The 19,285-nt window shown below is 31.6% G+C and overlaps 2 protein-coding genes across 2 annotated transcripts; both read left to right on the top strand.

Moving 5' to 3' along the window:
- Positions 1-473: 473 nt before the first annotated feature.
- On the top strand, positions 474-4,154 carry oxld1 (oxidoreductase-like domain containing 1). The gene is made up of 3 exons (XM_056469971.1): positions 474-677; positions 1,896-2,334; positions 3,640-4,154. The coding sequence occupies exons 1-2, from the start codon at positions 642-644 to the stop codon at positions 2,265-2,267; spliced, it is 408 nt and encodes a 135-aa protein (XP_056325946.1). The 5' UTR covers positions 474-641; the 3' UTR covers positions 2,268-2,334; positions 3,640-4,154.
- Positions 3,841-17,285, top strand: pde6gb (phosphodiesterase 6G, cGMP-specific, rod, gamma, paralog b). The gene is made up of 5 exons (XM_056469972.1): positions 3,841-3,931; positions 9,027-9,162; positions 13,185-13,375; positions 15,666-15,706; positions 15,924-17,285. Exons 3-5 carry the CDS (start codon positions 13,230-13,232, stop codon positions 15,998-16,000), a joined length of 264 nt encoding a protein of 87 aa, XP_056325947.1. The 5' UTR covers positions 3,841-3,931; positions 9,027-9,162; positions 13,185-13,229; the 3' UTR covers positions 16,001-17,285.
- Positions 17,286-19,285: the final 2,000 nt, after the last annotated feature.

Raw genomic sequence — 19,285 nt, 5'->3', positions numbered from 1 at the left:
AAAAAAAACACTACATTTTAATAAATGATTAATTAAACTATTTAAAAAGGCACAGAATATAAGTTTAAAAAAGAATAGAAAAGCAAAAAGCTTACAGGAACTACAGCCTACATTGATTACATTACAGCTAATCAGTTCATGGTGTTATCATGAATAAATACGGTTTAACACTCTCTGAAAACAACCAAATAAGGACATTAAGCTATGTTTGAGACACAAACGAATATATTTTACCATAGGCCGGAGCCCGGACGTCACTTTTAGCTACGACTATCTAGATGTGGCATTAAAATACATTCCTGACATCTATCGGATATTTTTATAAGCGCAGGCTATTTATTTGTGCTCTCTGTAAACCCCGCCTCTTAAGCGCTCTCTTAACTCATGATTGGCTCGCAGGATATGCTCTCTTCACTCTTATTCGCTAACGGCATTCGCCATACCTGTCACTCACAGCAGAGGTCACACATGATTCAAACATGGACGCGTGCAGTAGAAGCGGTATCTGCTGCTTGCGAAATGAATATAATTTATAGACTGAATACAATTTATTTCAGTTGTATATAAAAGAAACACTCTTACTTATATGGAGAACATGGCGGTTGCTGAATAGACTGTGAGAGCTGTCATCTACGGTTGCGATGACTTCACTCAATGCTGGCTCATGTTTACAGAGGGTGGGTTGGAAAATTCTATAAAAATAATACATAATATCTCCGATAGAATGATATGTAAAAATACGTAAAACAGTATATAAACAGTAAATAAGTGTACTGTAAAACATACATTTAAATTACGTTCGTTGAGGCGGTAATTCACTTACTGTTTTTTTACTAACGTATGGACTGTCCCTTGAATTTTCATATCCATTTCTGAAAAACATGAATGAATATTTTTGGGGAACCTCCTAAGTGGTTCTATGTTTTCAGTCACGTTTATATTTATTTGTATACAATACAGCAGTATTTAAACTTTTGAAGAGCTAAGAAAATAACCTCAACTCCATGAAATAATTCTGTTTGGTGGAACAACCCTGAATTTAACATCTTAAGAATATCTAAATTACAGTTACAGTAGATGTGTCCAGAAAATGTTTACCTGAAATTGTTAACTATTTCGTAATATCATGGTGAGAACGTGCATTTTGAAAACACAACATTTAATTTAAATATATATAATAAAAAACTTGTTTAAAAGGACTAATTAATTAACATTTTATTATCATATTTTAAACATACACTTCCAAAATCAAGAATTAGAAGTGGAATAAATTCTTAGAAATTATTGTATAGTTGTTTGCAGAAAAGGGCAGCACGGTGACTCAATAGTTAGCACTGTCACCTCACAGCAAGAAGGTCGCTGGTTCAAGCCCTGGCTGGGTCAGTTGGCATTTCTCTCTGGAGTTTGCATGTTCTCCTCGTGTTGGCAGGAGTTTCTTCCGGGTGCTCTGGTTTCCCCCACAGTTCAAAGGCATGCGCTATAGTTGAATTGGATAATCTAAATCAGCTGTACTGTATGTGTGTGTGAACGTGATAGTGTATGGGTAATTCTCAGTACTGGGTTGCAGCTGGAAGGGCATCAGCTGCATAAAACATATGCTGAAATAGTTGGTGGTTCATTCCGCTGTGGCAACCTCTGATAAATAAGGGACTAAGTCAAAGGAAAATGATAGAATGAATGTTTGCAGAAAATAATTTGTCCCTTTTAATTGTCTCACTGTAAAAAAAACAAGCATTTTAAAAACACAAAGTGGCAGTTTGAAAAGATGAAAAACTCCTATATGTAAATTATATTTTTTTTGTATAAAGAGACTGTAACAAACATGTTTATCTCCTCACACATAATAAATCCCTGCATAACAAACATTAATCTATTTAACGCTTTTTTCCCCACAGCTGTGCATCTTCTCCATGTCCCTGTTCAGAAACAAACCTCCTCCCTCAACGGTTGTTCTCTCTCAGATCACATCTTTGCACCAAACAGCCTGTGATCTGCAGTGTTCAAGACCAGACTCTTCCTCCAGCGTCTGCAGTGAAAAAAAGCCCCCAAGCAGCTCTGAAACTGGGGATGAGGGTCCTCCGTCTGCACCGACCCACTGTTGCATGAGCGGCTGTCATAACTGTGTGTGGATCGAATATGCTGAGAAACTGTTGAAATTTTACAGCGACGGCGGAGAGAGAGCTCTGGAGGCCATTGAGGAGAACGTTCTAGATGACAACCTGAAGGCTTATCTGAAAATGGAGATCAAGTTACTGAAGAAGACGTGATGATAATGAACTGGAGATTGACAAAGAACTGAACATGTCACATTGCACTGGTTGTTTGTTTTTATAGGTAAGTCTCAGGCTGTCTGAAATCGCATACTTATGTACGATATAGAATGTAATTTCTAACGGTTGTGTAGCAAATTCAAATCCAAATGTAGGACCTACTAAAGTAGTAGGCGATTTAGGACTCAGTTTGTCAAGGCAAAACACAGCAAAAAATGCTTTTCTTACCTAGAGGTTTTGTCTTGTTTTTAAATCAAGAGCATTTTCTAGACAAGTAAAAAATATTGTCTTGTTATGAAAAATAATGTCAAAATTGAGTGAGTTTTTCCTTAAAACAAGCAAATTAATCTGCCAACTGGGTAAGAAAAATAATCTTGTCCACCCCATTGCCGGTTATTTTGCTTGTTTTAAGGAAAAACTCACATAATTTTGGCATATTATTTCGTTAAATCAAGACAATACAATTAGCCTTTCTAGAAAATGATTCTTGATTTAAGAATATTTAGATACTCAGACTAGAAACAAGACAAAAATGTAAGAAAAGCAGTTTTTGCAGTGAAGAAAAAAATCCTTAAAAAACTAAATCCATTTAAATCCAAATACATTAAAAAAAATAATAATTATATATATTTTATATATATATATATATATATATATATATATATATATATATATATATATATATATATATATATATATATACATTTTTTTTTTTTTTTTTTTTTTTTTTAAATGGATTTTTATCTTGTCTGATAATATTTTTTATTTTATTTCCATTTTAAGGTCAATAATATTAGCCCCTTTAAGGTTTTTTTTTTTTTTATAGTCTACAGAACAAACCATTATTATACAATAACTTGCCTAATTAGCCTAACCTGCCTAGTTAACCTAATTAACCTAGTTAAGCCTTTAAAAGTCACATTAAGCTGTATAGAAGTGTCTTAAAAATATCTAGTAAAATATTATTTACTGTCATCACGGCAAAGAAAAAATAAATCAGTTACATTTATTTGAAACATACATAATATTTTACTAGACATTTTTCAAGATACTAGTATTATCGTAAAGGGACATTTAAACACTAAGTTAATTAGGCAAGATAGGATTATTAGTCAAGTCACTGAATAACGATGGTTTGTTCTGTCTACAATCAAAATAAATATTGCTTAAGGGGGCTAATAATATTGACCTGAAAATGTCTTATAGCCAAACAAATAAGACTTTCTCCAGAAGTAAATATATTATCGAAAATACTGTGAAAATGTTCTTGCTTATTTATAAATATTTATTTCATGAAGTATTTTGAAATCAATAAAATATGATCATAATATTAACTGTGAACACACTGAAAGTCATATATTTCTGGCAGTGCTCTTCAGATGCTGACATGAATGGCTCCGGCTCATCTGTCTGTCTGTCTGGTCAGCTCGGGTGGCATTAGAAAACACATTGCCTGCTCCGAAGTCTCAGGGTTTCTCAGCGGCACGGGTTGTGTGTTTCTCTGACGCCTCTCGTGCTGATCTGAGTCTCAATGTCAGCACGTGAGAGCTTCATGAAGTCTCTGTGATCCAGCTGCTGAAGGGATTTATGATGAATGACGTCAACAGTGGTCAGATATTCTGTGGACGAGATGTTCAGAAGACTGGGACTGATTCATGGAGGTCATTGATGACAGCTCAAGCTTCACACTATCTATCTATCTATCTATCTATCTATCTATCTATCTATCTATCTATCTATCTATCTATCTATCTATCTGTCTATCTGTCTATCTGTCTGTCTGTCTGTCTATCTATCATCTAAATGCATGTGCAGTCTGAGTGTTATTTTAATATCATAATTTATTTTATTTAGTTTATAATTTTTTTTTTGATTTGATTGTTTTATATATTTTTTGTTTAGTTTTATTTTAATTTAAGTGTGCTAAAGTACATGAAAAATACTAATTATAATAATAAATAAATATTTTATTTGCTAGATTTTAGTTATTGCTTGTTACACACACACATACACATCATTTACATATCACATACTTTCACATTAATAGACTATATTAGTTTTTATTAATAGTTTATTGCTTTATATTTTTTTTCATTTTGTCTAAACCTTTGATGTGCATTATTATTATTATTATTATTATTATTATTATTATTATTATTATTATTATTATTATTATTATTATTATTATCATCATCCCCTTTTGGGTATCATTTCCAAGCTATCAAGCTGGACTACATGATTATTATTAATATATATATATACTTTCCCTTAATATGTATAAGTGTGTTTATGTGCATACACACACACACACAAAGGTTTTGATCTAAGATATTGTTTAGTTAACAATATTCAATCAAAAATTCTGTATTTTCAAAGCGCAAGTTAAAAGCTATGAATTCTCATGACATCAAATCAAGTTGATGGTTTGAATGGTTGAATTAACCAGCAGAGATAAGAGTCTGATCACGTGTGCATTGAGAGAGTAAGTCGGGTCAGTAATCTCACAGCTAGTTGGAGCACATGACCTCAGTGACCGCAGATCAATTTCTCTGTTGTGTCTCTTCATGTCTCATTACTCACAGACGGAACAGTGGGCACAGTCGACCCCCTGACCTTAAACTGACTCATTCTGACCTAAAGACACTACTGACCCATGAATACCAATTTAACACAGCACATTACATTCATTCTGCCTCTAATGATAGGTCTAAGAACTATCCCTGTTTGTCGGTGTAGACAGATAATATATTGTATTTACATTTAATCATTTAACAGATGCTTTAATAAAAGGGATGGTACACTATTTGTTCTCTTTTTACTCAGCAACAAGGTTCCAAACCTTTATGAGTTTTACTAAAGAAGATATTTTGAAGAATGTTAGGGCTGCACGATATTGGAAAAATGTGATATTTTATTTTTCTGCGATAAATATTACGATATGAATACAGTTTCACAAGATACGTTTAATGGCTCTATCTGATGGTTTTCTGTGGAGTCTAACAGTATCCGGGTACAGAAATTGAATAATCACAATGCAAAAAAATGCTTTTCTTACATTGTTTTGTCTCATTTCCAGTCCAAATGTCAAAAAAATTCTTAGAGCAAGTAAAAATAGTGTTTTGCTTTCACCTTCAGAAGAAATAAGTCAAAACTAAGAGTTTTTCTTTAAAACAAGCTAAATGATCTGCCAGTGGGGTAAGTGAAATAATCTTCATTTCGCTTTGAAATGTAGTTATTTGGACTAGAAACTAGACAAATTTTTTTTTTTTTTTGCATAAATCATATAAATTCTGTATAAAAACAGTGATTAAATACAATTCTGTAGCTCCTGCTCAACTATAATTCAGACTCAACATTGCATATCTTTGCGATCTGAATACTGCGCATGTGCATATTGTGATATCAACACTAAAACGATATATTGTGCTGCCCTACCGGTAACTATTGACTTTCATCATGTAAAAAAAAATACTATGGAAGTCAATGGTTATCAGATTCCAACATTTTTTAAAGTATCTCTTTTGTGTTCAACAGAAAATTACAGAATTTTCAGTTTTAGGTAAACTATCACTTTAATATGAGGACAACAGAAGTAATCAAAGCAACAAAACAAACATGTAAACAAGATGGCAATTAGATAATTAGTGTTTTATTGTTACAATTCGAAGAGGGATTGCTAGGATTAGAAGATATACATATTGAATCTTTAGACAATTCTTACACTGTAAAAAATGCTGGGGTCCACACAATCGATTTGTGTTGGGACAACCTGAAGTTTTTACCAATTTAAGTGGATTGAACATAAAAAAGTTAAGTTGTCCCCACAAAAAAACTCGGACGAATTTTGTTTTAGCCCATTTTAAATAAGTAGTTTAAACAGCAAATGTTATATTATATTATATTATATTATATTATATTATATTATATTATATTATATTATATTATATTATATTATATTATATTATATTATATTATGCCTGAACGAGTCATTCATGCAGTTTAATCAGATATTACAGAAGGTTTGTGATTCATGATTTCATGTAATACATCTGTAAAATATTAAAACTGTCCAAATTATGAAACATTAGCTCAATTACCTATATTATCAATTTGAAAATGTAATCATTTAGTCTAGATTTCTCTCATGTAGTAATGTAAAACAAAGGACCCCTTTAACCAGCTAATCAACAAGATGGCATCTCAGATGTCATAATGTTTAACTGACAGCAGCTTGTCAATAACAAAGAGTCTCATTACCAGTATGAGCAGATAGCTTAATCCTGCCCGCAGATCTAGACCATCTAATCAACTAATTAAACCTCCAACATTTAATCTAAAGTCTTCATGTGTGATTGTTTTTGTGCTGTTCTGAAGACAGTCAGGAAATAAATCGTGTTTGTGTGAAGCTGAGCTTGAGCCTGATGTTTTGTCTGGAGTTTGGGTAATGTGACGTACACTCACATATGTGGCCTGTATTTTAATAATCACAGAAAGTTACAGGATAAACACTGGTGATGTTCAGTTTCTGGATATTTCCATAATGATATCAGGTGTTATTCAGTCAGCGAATCCCTAATAAGCCTGTTATGGAAACTTCTGGAAAGTGGGCTTGCAAGTAAGTTTTAGGCATAGGACAATAACCGTTTTCAAGGTATACCACGGTTTGGAAAGGTAAAATTTTCTGCTTTACCGTTCTAAAGGTATACAGTTGAAGTCAGAATTATCAGCCCCCCTGAATTATTAGCTCCGTTTATTTTTCCCTCCAATTTCTGTTTAACGGAGAGAAGATTTTTTTCAACACATTTCTAAACATAAAAGTTTCAATAACTAATTTCTAATAACTGATTTATTTTATCTTTGCCATGATGACAGTAAATAATATTTGACTAGATATTTTTCAAGACACTTCTATACAGCTTAAAGTGACATTTAAAGGCTTAACTAGGTTAATTAGGTTACCTAGGCAGGTTAGGATAATTAGGCAAGTTATTGTATAATGATAGTTTGTTCTGTAGACTATAGAAAAAATATATATAGCTTAAAGGGGCTAATAATTTTGACCTTAAAATGATTCTTTAAAAATTAAAAACGGCTTTTATTCTAGCAGAAATAAAACAAATAAGACTTTCTCCAGAAGAAAAAATGTTATCAGACATACTGTGAAAATTTCCTTGCTCTATTAAACATCGTTTGGGAAATATTTTAAAAAGAAAAAAAGGGGGGCTAATAATTCTGACTTCAACTGTATGTAAGATTTTGTTTTTTACCCAGACATTTAAAAACAATGTATACTGTATCTAAAATAATTTAGCAGTAATCACAATACTGTGAAACAATGATATTTTTATACAAGGTTATCACACCGTCAGAATCTTATAATGGCCCATGTCTAGTAAATTTACAGTATCTGTAAATATAAATTTTCAAATGAGGATAGGTAGTTGATAATTTATGGTAATGTTCTCAAATGAGCAAGTCAGTTATTAAATAAGGTTTTTTGTTAGCACATTTTTATTATGAGTGCACTGTAAAAAATATGGATTCCACGCAGTCGATATGTGTTGGGAAAACAAAGAAATTAAGTTAAATTATTCGTTTTTGCAAATTTAAATGGATTGAACATGAAACAAGTAAGTTGTCCTCCCCCCCAACAGAACCCCACCCCAAATGATCATATGTATTCAAAAATGTTTAATAATATTTCAAATATAATTTCTAATTATTGCAAAATGAGCTATATGAAATGAGCATCTCAAAATTGATAAAAACCAGTTATTTATTTTAAATATTCAAATATACAATACCGGCCAAAAGTTTGGGGTCAGGTTTTTTTTGCATGTTTTTTAAAGAATATTATTCTGTTCATCAAGGCGGCATTTATTAAATGTGAAAGAAAAAAAGTTTAATTGTTGAATGTTTATTAAAATTTTAAATAACTGCTTTCTTATTGTATGTAGTTTCAAATGAAATTATTACTCCAGTCATTATTGCTTTCATTACTATTACCATTATTATTATACTATTATCATTATCATTACTATTACCATTATTATAATGATAATAATTTTAATAATAATTATTATTATAGAGTGATCTTGGAAGGATCATGTGACTCTAAAGACTGAAGTAAAAAATAATTAAAATCAATGGAATAAATAATTAAATTATGAACTACTTCTGAACAGTTATTTTAGAGTGCAATAACATTTCACAATTTTACAATTTGTACTGTATTTTTGATTAAATAAATGCAGCCTTGGTGAGCAGGAGAAGCTTATTTTAAAAACAATTATTTATTTTAAAACAATTCTATATATATTACAATTATATTGTGAGAGTCATTGCATAACATTTATAATATATTATAATGATTATATTTAATAACGATTATTAAACAATATTATATATATTAATAAACAATACATTACATACTATAATTATGTATGTGGAATAAAAAAAGAAAACATTAAAACAAACAGATTAAATTATTTTATTTTAAAATGAACAATCCATACTCTTTTGTTGTTGTTGTTGTTGTTGTTAACTCCTCTATACTCTTTTGTTGATCTAAAATAGACCCACCAAATGCAAAATGCAATTATATTCATGCGCTATTTATGTGTAAAAATACTGTAACACAATTCATTATGCATATTTGTGTTTTTTATTCACTTTCATTTTCTTTTATTAGAAAATAATAATAATAGCACACAAAATTACACAGATACACAGACTTGTGTGTGTGTTTGCCTACAGAGGATCAGGGGCGAGAGGCGTCTCTCTCCTAATCTGCTGAAGGACCAGTGAGTATAAAAGAGCTAAAAGCATCGCTCCGCTCCTAAAGAAAGCCCAGCGGTGACATCCACAACTCCACCCAGACAACAACAAACCCGTGAGTACAACATTTCAGCTTAAATAACACTCCATTTCCCAATGTGGGAAAATAATGAGCAAATGCTGAAATAATGCTCGTAATATTATAATGAAACTTGGGATTTTATTTTTTGATGATGATTAGCTGACTGTACTCCATTCCATTTATTTAATGGCTGTTTATTTCATGAGGAAAACAACATGCTATATTGAATATTAATTTACTATTGTATCATTATTTATTAATTCCAGACCATATGGATATGTACAATGCAAAGTTGTTTGAGACTGTTTTGTGGTTATTATGTGAAAATATTTGTCAACATAATGGCAAAAGATATATCATGAAATCAAATAGTCCAGAAATGTCTTTTCAAATCATATTGAATTATTATTTATCTTTAAATCATATATTTTTGTGTATATTTTTACATATTTTCTGATATATGTATCAATATGTAACAAACTAATGCCCTTATTAAAGTTATTATTATTATTATTTCAAATAATTTTCAAAAATATTTACCTTTAACATTTATAATGATTTTAAATGTGATTTAATTCAATGTGTAAATAAACAATATGCTATTTATTATTTATATTATAATTAGCAGTAGTAGCATTAGTATTGTTGTTACTATTATAAATCATATACAATTAATATTTATTTTTTAGCATTTATAATTTTTATTGTTACATGCTTATACATTTTTATGTGAACATTTGTGAACAAATGCCTATTTTATCATACACTCACACACAAAAACACAAATATTATTATTCATTCACTATTATTATTATTATTATTATTATAAACTCTTATTAATTCATTAATTTTTGCTAAATATTTTTACAGTTACCGATATAATTTTTAATAACTAATAATAATAATAATAAAAATAAGTGTATGCTAGATTTGTCATTATAACTTATAATTTAAAAATGTATTCATACATTTTTGCTAAATATTTTTACATACGTCAATTATTATTATTATTATTATTATTATTATTATTATTATTATTATTATTATTATTATTATTATTATTATTATTATATTCAAATCATATTAATTAAACAGATTTGTTATTATAATTTATAATTTTAAAAATGTATTCATACATTTTTGCTAAATATATTTACAAACCCCAATTATTATTATTATTATTATTATTATTATTATTAATATTATTATTATTATTATTATTATTAAAAAACTCTTAATAATTCATATATATTTGTGCTAAATATTTTTACAAACAGTTACTCATATTATTATTATTAATATTAATAATATTTTATTACTTTTATTATTATTATCATTGTATCCAAATCATAGTAATTAAACAGATTTGTCATTAAAATTTATAATTTAAATTAATTCAAAAATACATTTTCAATAAATATATTTACAAACCCCAATTATTATTATTATTATTATTATTATTATTATTATTATTATTATTATTATTATTATTATATTTTATGATTTGATCAAAATTCAATATTATCTTGCATAGAAAGGACAAAACAACAGATGTCTATGGCCTCAGTTCCCTTTGGTCTTAATGGAATAAATCTGAAGGTCATATTTTGACTCTCATTGTTTCTGTTCACTCAGCATGTTTGCTGTTATCCCTGCTCTAATAAGATTAACCCAAGTGCAGATTGCCAATATTGGGATGGGGGACATTTATTAATCCACGCTCTGGATTACCTTAAATGGGTCACCCTACCCATCACACACTCCTTGGGCATGGGCCTTGCTGGCCATTCAATTACAGCCCTATATGTATTTGGATTTGTGTGTTACTCATCAGTAAGAGGATTATTGGTGAAGTTGCGGTCATAGATGTTCAATAGATGCCTGTCTGACCTTGTCAAATACTAGAAAGTTCATCCAAGTTTACTCACCACTTTTCACCATTTTACTTTTATGATTTTCACCACTTTTTTGAGTTTTATATTTTTTATGAGTTTCTTTTTTTGTTGTTGAACACAAAAGAAGATATTTTGAAGAATGTTGAAGAAAAAAAAATTAGTGCTGAGCAAAAATTAATCGCGATTTATGGGATCTAAAATAAAAGTGTTTTGACATATTTTAAGTGTGTGTACTGCATATATTTATTATGTTAATATAAACACACACATGCATGCATATATTTGACTAAATGTTTATTTATATTTAGATAAAATATATATAAATATGATACAAATTATACATAAATTTAAATATCTGTGTAAGAAAATAGTTTTGTTTCTGTTTCTGTTTTGTGTGTGTATCACATATACATGATAAATATATATAATACACACACATATCTTATGTAAATATATATATATATATATATATATATATATATATATATATATATATTATATATATATCATAATTTGTTTTTACTTAGAGGGTCAATAGATACCAGTTTCCAACATTCTTCTTTTTGTGTTCAACAGAAAAAAGAAAAAGCACTAATAATATATACAGTGCATCCAGAAAGTATTCATGTCGCTTCACTCCACATTTTTCATATGTTACAGCCTTATTCCTTATTTCCTCAAAATTCTACACACAATATCCCATAATGACAATGTGAAAAAAGATTTTTTGAAATGGTTGCAAATTTATTACAAATAAAAAAGCTGAAAAATCACATACATAAGTATTCACAGCCTTTGCTCAATTCTTTGTTGATGCACCTTTGGCAGTAATTACAACCTCAAGTCTTTTTGAATATAATGCCACAAGCGTGGCAAACCTGTCTTTGGGAATTTTTGCCCATTCCTCTTTGCAGCACCTCTCAAGCTCTATCAGATTGAATGGGAAGCGACGGTATACAGCCATTTTCAGATCTCTCAAGAAGATGTTCAATAGGATTTAGGTCTGGGCTCTGGCTGAGCCACTGAAGGACATTCACTGCATTATTGTGAACTCCATTGATATTTTGGCAGTGTGCTTTGGGTCATTGTTCTGCTGGAAGATGAACCGTCGCCCTAGTCTGAGGTCAAGAGCACTCTGAAGCAGGTTTTCATTCAGGATGTCTCTATACATTGCTGCATTTATCTTTCCCTCTATCCTGACTAGTCGTCCAGTTCCTGCTGCTGAAAAACAGAATGATGCTGCCACCACCATGCTTCACTGTAGGGATGGTATTAGCCTGGTGATGAGCGCTGCATGGTTTTCTCCAAAAGTAACGCCTGGCATTCACTCCAAAGAGTTCAATTTTAGTCTCATCAGACCAGAGAATTTTGTTTCTTATGGTCTGAGAGTCCTTCAGATGCCTTTTGGCAAATTCCAGGCAGGGAGTGGCTTCCCTCTGGCCACTCTACCATACAGGCCTGATTCTACCCAGATGGTTGTCCTTCTGTAAGGTTCTCTTCTGTCCGCAGAAGAACGCTGGAGCTCAGACAGAGCGACCATCGGGTTATTGATCACCTCCCTGACTAAGGCCCTTCTCCCTCGATCACTCAGCTTAGATGGCCGGCCAGCTCTAGTAAGAGTCCTGGTGGTTGCAAACATCTTCCACTTACTGATGATGAAGGCTATTGTGCTCACACAAAATTTGCAACAAAATTTGTAATAAATTTTCAACAATCTTTTAACACATGAAAAAATCTTTCAAGACAAAATCATGTGTTGTCATTATGGGGTATTGTGTGTAGAATTTTGAGGAAATAAATAAATTTTATTAATTTTGGATTAAAAAAAAAAAAAAAAAAAAATATATATATATATATATATATATATATATATATATATATATATATATATATATATATATATATATAGTATGGTAGTTAGTGGTAACTGGTTTCCAACATTTTTCAAAATATCTTCTTTTGTGTTCAACAGAAACTCAAACGTAGATGATTTGTTGAAGAGTTTTTATTTTGAATATAAATAAATGTATATTTATGTGTCAAAAAACAACACATTTAGACACATTTATGTGTCTTTTCAATACATTATTTTGCAGAATTAATAAAAAAAATGTACCTCTTACCTTATCTTATTTACCTAATTTACCTTATTTACCTCAGCTCTACATCACGGGGAGCGAATTCAAAGAGAAGTGACCAACAGCCATGAATCTCGAGCCACCCAAACCAGAGATCAAATCGGCCACCCGAGTCACCGGTGGTCCTGCAACACCACGCAAAGGGCCCCCTAAATTCAAGCAGAGGCAAACCCGCCAGTTCAAGAGCAAGCCCCCAAAGAAGGGTATCCAAGGGTAAGAGAAATGGAGTAAAACTTTTTTGTCACATTTTTTGTATACTTAAATAATAATAAATCAATGAGAATGATATATCTTGTTATTCTGAAATATTACATTCTAAAAAATAAATATAATGTATTTTCAGAATATTACAGAAAAAAATAATGCATCTAATTATTTCTATTTAATATTTAATTTCATAAATTGTTATTTTATTTGATATTTATTTACATAAAATGTTCCATATTATATATACAGTTGAAGTCAGAATTATTACCCCCTGAATTATTAGCCCCCGTGTTTATTTTTTCCCCAATTTCTGTTTGACAGAGAGATATTTTCAGCACATTTCTAAACATAATAGTTTTAATAACTAATTTCTAATAACAGATTTATTTTATCTTTGCCTTGATGACAGTAAATAATATTTTACTACATATTTTTCAAGACACTTCTGTACAGCTTAATGTGACATTTAAAAGGGGCTAATAATTTTGACCTTAAAATGTTTTTTAAAAAAAAAGAACATGCAAACTCCACACAGAAATGCCTACTTCTTGCTGTGAAGCGACAGCACTACCTACTGCACCACCGCGTTGCCTCTGTTAAACATCATTTGGAAAATATTTTTTAAATAAAATAAAATAAAAGGGGGCTAATAATTCTGACTTCAACTGTATATACTTTATAATCAGGGATGATTTGGGGGCCCTAACCAATTCAAGGTATGGGGCCCTGGTTTGGGCACCCCGATGTACAGTTAATTAGCCATATTTGTGATAAAATTTTTATAATAATAATAATAATTTAAAAATATATTACATATGAATTGGGTAATTGCTGTTTGTGAATTGGTGGCCATTTCACAAGGAAATGTTGTGTGAACAGGCCATCTCTAAACAAGCTCACAGCGCTCATCATCTAACAGCTGTTTCAGCCAGACAGCAGGATCGCGGAGGAAGCTGCGTTTCATTGTTTGTCGTATTTCTACTTTTTTTTCCCCCAAATGTTCTCAAAATTCTCACTCTTTCACACTCTACCTGCCTCTACTCTGATCGCTAGCAGACTGGTGTCACTAAAATCAAAAATGTCACTAAAATAAATCTCTGTGATTGTGAACAACAGCAAGAAAATAATAAACAGTCCGTTTAAAATATTACATTTGAAACAAACAAGAAGCAGACTGGTTTGACTGTACACAAGAAAAGACCTCACGCTCCTGGTGCTAAAACATTTGCCCATGACATGCAGAGGAATGATCTGATCTCAATGCTGCAGGTGTGAGTGAAGGGTGTGTGGTACTGTGTCGCCTTTGAGTGCTCTTGAGGCGGGGGAGAGACCGACGGCATCACCCACAGCTCGTTGTGAAGAGTAACGTTAGGAATGGTACAGCACGGGCACATGAGAGTCTATAAAAATCTCCCGTAACACCTAACAATATTCGCTAGTCGCTTTTTTTTTTTATTTGGCACTAGGGGGTCTGAAAAGTTGCTAAGTTATCAACACTGGCTGGCAGAAGCGCTCACACCAGAACGTTCCATTAATCATGGGGGCCCCGGTGTTGAAAATAAATAATACCGTTCAAATCTGAACAGTTATGGACATATTTTTCCTATTTATGATAGAAAATGTATAAAAAAGCTATTATCTTTATTCTTCAACGCGGAAGTGCGCTCGTTTTTGCGATTGTTTTAGAACTTCCGATTCAGTTGCCTATGGGAGAAATGACTAGGAATAATAAACGGCAGAAAACAGTCAAACTACTTGCTCTATAAACAGGTGTTTGCATGACTATACAGACAAAATAAAATAATATAATAAGAAAATATCAGTTTGCAATATCAAGCAGCAAAACAAGCTGTTTTTAACGTCTAAAAATGAATAGAAGTGAATGAGACAGGAAGTCTCGAGCCATAAGATTCAAATGGCTGTGCCCGCTCGTACGCGGAGAATAAGGTGAATATGATTAATGTAGGCTTCTTAGCATTGGTTGGGGCCCCCTAATTCCCTGGGGCCCTAAGGGGCTGCTTACCTTGCTTATTGGTTAAGTCCGCCCCTGTCAAAAATTTTATTTTATATTTCGTTTTATAATTATTTCAAATTTTATTTTTAATTTTTCATTTCATTTTATAAAAATTATTATGTTTCTTTTCATTTGTAATGCATTTAATTTAATTTGATGTTGATTTTATTTATTTTATTCTTATTTTATTAAATTTTTTCTCTCATGTCATTGTAAAATTATTTTATTTCATTGTATAATTATTTTATTTCATTGCGTATTTATTTCATTTCATTTAAACAGGTTCGGAGATGACATCCCCGGCATGGAAGGTTTAGGCACTGGTAAGTCTAATCTGCATTTCACCTCACGTGTTTTTGCCATTATGAATCACATCTATGCTAAGCCGCCCTTGTCTACATGATTAGTGCCTGTGTGTCAGTGAAAGCTCTCATACTGAGAATCATCAATGACATGATTAAACACTAACTAGCCTTCGATCAGCTTACAATAACCCTTCGAATGACAGATTAACTCATATCGCTGTGTTTCTACCTCCAGACATCACCGTCATCTGCCCCTGGGAGGCCTTCAACCATCTGGAGCTTCACGAATTGGCTCAGTACGGCATCATCTGAGCCCATCATCCTTTGTGCAATTTAGACCCCTTTCTGCCACGTCCTCCATCGGCTCCAAGTGGACCATTTCGACTTTTATAACACAAAAACAGCAACGTTTATTATATAAAAATGGAAAAATGGTTACAAAGAAGAAAAAAAAATCTACCTGACTATCCGTCCCACAGGTTTCTTTTCTTTCTTGCAGTTCAAGAACACGTTCTGCTCAAACTGTAGAAGAGAAAGATGTATACGATCCCATCAGACCGCGTTCTGTTTACCTAGAAAAACTGCTGCTCTTTTCTTTTCTACTCTTTTCTTTCCAAAAAACGAAACTTACGCAAGCAAGACAGCCTCGAAGTGAGTAAAAAAACATGAGATGTGCCCGTGAAATGCCTGGCTTCTCATTTCACGTGCCTCGGTGCCTCGTCCGTCCATCTTCACCGAGTTTAAGAAAAGATCAAAGTCCTGTAGAGATGAAACACCCTGCTGGCCGACGCAAAATTAAACTTTAACTTTTCCCAATTGGCTGATCAATGCAGATGTTAAAGTTTGCATTTCCTTTTATTTTTTTTAAGTTGCACGAATGCCATCAGGAAGAGTCGTTCTGTGCTTTTGCAACCTCTTTATGCAGTGACACACACAGTCGCATCATTAGAAATTTTTTTGGGTTGGATTTTCGGTTTCAGAAAGTCTCTCAGGTGACTCATAGAGTCAGTATTAGGCTGTCATGTCTTGTGTTTCTTTCATCCGTGATCATTTTGTGCTATTTTTTTCATCCTCATCATCATCTTTTTCTTCATCATCGTCCCATTTTAGTTCTACTATCATATATTTCCATTTGTAAGATTCATTGTATTATATTATTCATTATCATTTGATCATGTAGCTGCATTTAAACCTCATTGACTTTTCTAGACAACTTTATTTTACTTTAGAGTTTATTTCCCTCTGTGTTTGTTGCATGCACTTTCTTCACCATGTTATGGTCATTCGTTCATTTGTCATCCATTGTTTGTGTTGGATTTCATTAAATCTTCTGTAGTATAAAAAGCCCATTTCTCGTACAGTCATCTCCCCATTCTTTCAGGTGATGTATCTAAAGAAGGAATATATATCAAGGAAGTGTGCAGAAATTAACACAATGTTTGTTAGCATTTGTCCTCGTGAACTCTGAAGTACTGAAGTTTTTTCTGTGCTGTCTGGCCTATATTGTGCATATATTGATTTTAGATTGAATATTCATGCTTTTTTAAGGGCATGTTTGATGGTTGACAACAGCAGTGACTGAAGTGACGTTTTTCTCTACAGGATGAGATCAAAATAAAGCTTGAAAAAAAAGAGAAAAAAATGATTTGCTTGTTTTTTTATGCATCTGACATTATTGTAAGAGTCATGGCGTGTGAAATAAAGTATGGTTTATTTTTTAATAATTTTAATAAATAGTGTACTACCACCTGTGGATAAAAATCTAAGAGTCAACATTTGAAGTGGATCAAAACCTCATTAAAGTTATCTTAAACTAATTGATCAACAACTTTTCTTGTCTTAGGACAATTCTGAAAAACTTTTTTGATCCACTTCAAATATTGAATACCTTGTACTTGGATAACACTTTACAATAAGGTTTCTAGTTAATGTATTTACTAACATGAACAATCATTTTATAATAATGATGAACAATACATTTATTACAGTATTTATTAACCTTTGTTCATATTAGTTAAGGAACATAAAGTTGTTTACTGTTGGTTCATGTTAACTCACAGTGTGTTAAATAATGTTCACGAACATGAAATTGGATTTTAATAATGCATTCATTCATTCATTCATTCTTTTTCCTTCGGCTTAATCCCTTATTTATCAGGGATTGCCACAGTGGAATGAACCTCTAACTATTCCAGCATATGTTTTACACAGCGGATGCCCTTCCAGCTGCAACTTAGTACTGGGAATCACCCATTCACATATGTACTCATACACTACAGCCAAATTAGATTATCCAATTCACCTTTGGTGCATGCCTTCGAATTTTGGGGGAAACCGAAGCACCCGGAGGAAACCCACGCAAACATGAGGAGAACATGCAAACTCCACACAGAAATGTTAGCTGGTCCAGCCGGGACCCAGCAACTTTCTTGTGTGAGGTGACAGTGCTGACCACTGAGCGACTGTGCTGCCCTTATAATGCATCAGTAATTGTTGAATTATGTTCAATAAATGCTCTGCAAGTTTTAGTTCATGTTAGTAAATACATTAAAATAATAAAAAATGTATTGTAAAGTGTGACCTATACTTGTATAAATTATTACATAGCAGTGTCAAATGCCCTTGCAATTGCAAAAAAAAAAAGTGCTGAAAGAGTTCTAATTGTTGTTTTACTTTATTCTCTAGTATTAGCTGTCTTTCCAGTTTCCCTCACAAGTTCAAAGACATGCTAAATTGGACGTAGTGTATGTGTGTGGGTGAGTGTGTATGGATGTTTCCCAGTGATGGGTTGCAGCTGGAAGGGCATCTGCTGCTTAAAAAAATATGCTGAATAAGTTGGCGGCTCATTTCGCTGCAGCAACCCCAGATTAATAAAAGTCAAAAAGAAAATTAATGAATTAGCTGTCTTGTAAAACATTATGTCTATTACAATATTGTACATCAAATTGCCAATATACATTTTATATATTAAAAGAATAAAGTCAATCTGAGGTATTTATGGTAAATTCTACCTAAAATAACTAAACAAATAAAGAAACAACAAACAGGATAAACTGTAGCATATATATTCTTCAATTTTATAGCATAAATTTCCTTCATATTTATATCATATCAATAAAAAGCTTAAAAAACGCATGGGTCAAAATTGTCTTGAAATAAAATGAAATTTAATGAAAAACATTAAATGCAAGTAGTTATCTTATGGGATGTTTTAAATATGTTTTGTGAAAAAACAATGTAAATATGAGTGAATAATGTTCCATATCTTTATCCATTTAAGTAAAATCAATCACAGACAATTTAAGGTAGTGTAAAAAAAAATAATAGTGACCAATAATTAGCATTTCGGATCTTTACTGTGATCCCAAAATAGACTATTTTAAGATGATTCTTGTTCTAATTTTTTTGGACAAAATTTTATGGTAGACCAGTGGTGGAAAAAGTCCTGAAAAATCATACTCAAATAAAAGTACAATTACATGTGCCAAAAAATGTAGTCCAAGTAGAGTAAAACTATGTTGTAAATATTACTCAAAATACTAGTAAAAAGTAGACCTTTTAAAAGTACTCAAGAGTTGACAGTAGTGAGTATTACAC

The sequence above is a fragment of the Danio aesculapii genome, chromosome 12 (genome assembly GCF_903798145.1).
Source record: "Danio aesculapii chromosome 12, fDanAes4.1, whole genome shotgun sequence".
In the NCBI taxonomy this organism is placed as follows: Eukaryota; Metazoa; Chordata; class Actinopteri; order Cypriniformes; family Danionidae; genus Danio; species Danio aesculapii.
The sequence above is the reverse complement of the archived record's forward strand: the minus strand, read 5'-3'. Positions and strand labels throughout refer to the sequence as shown.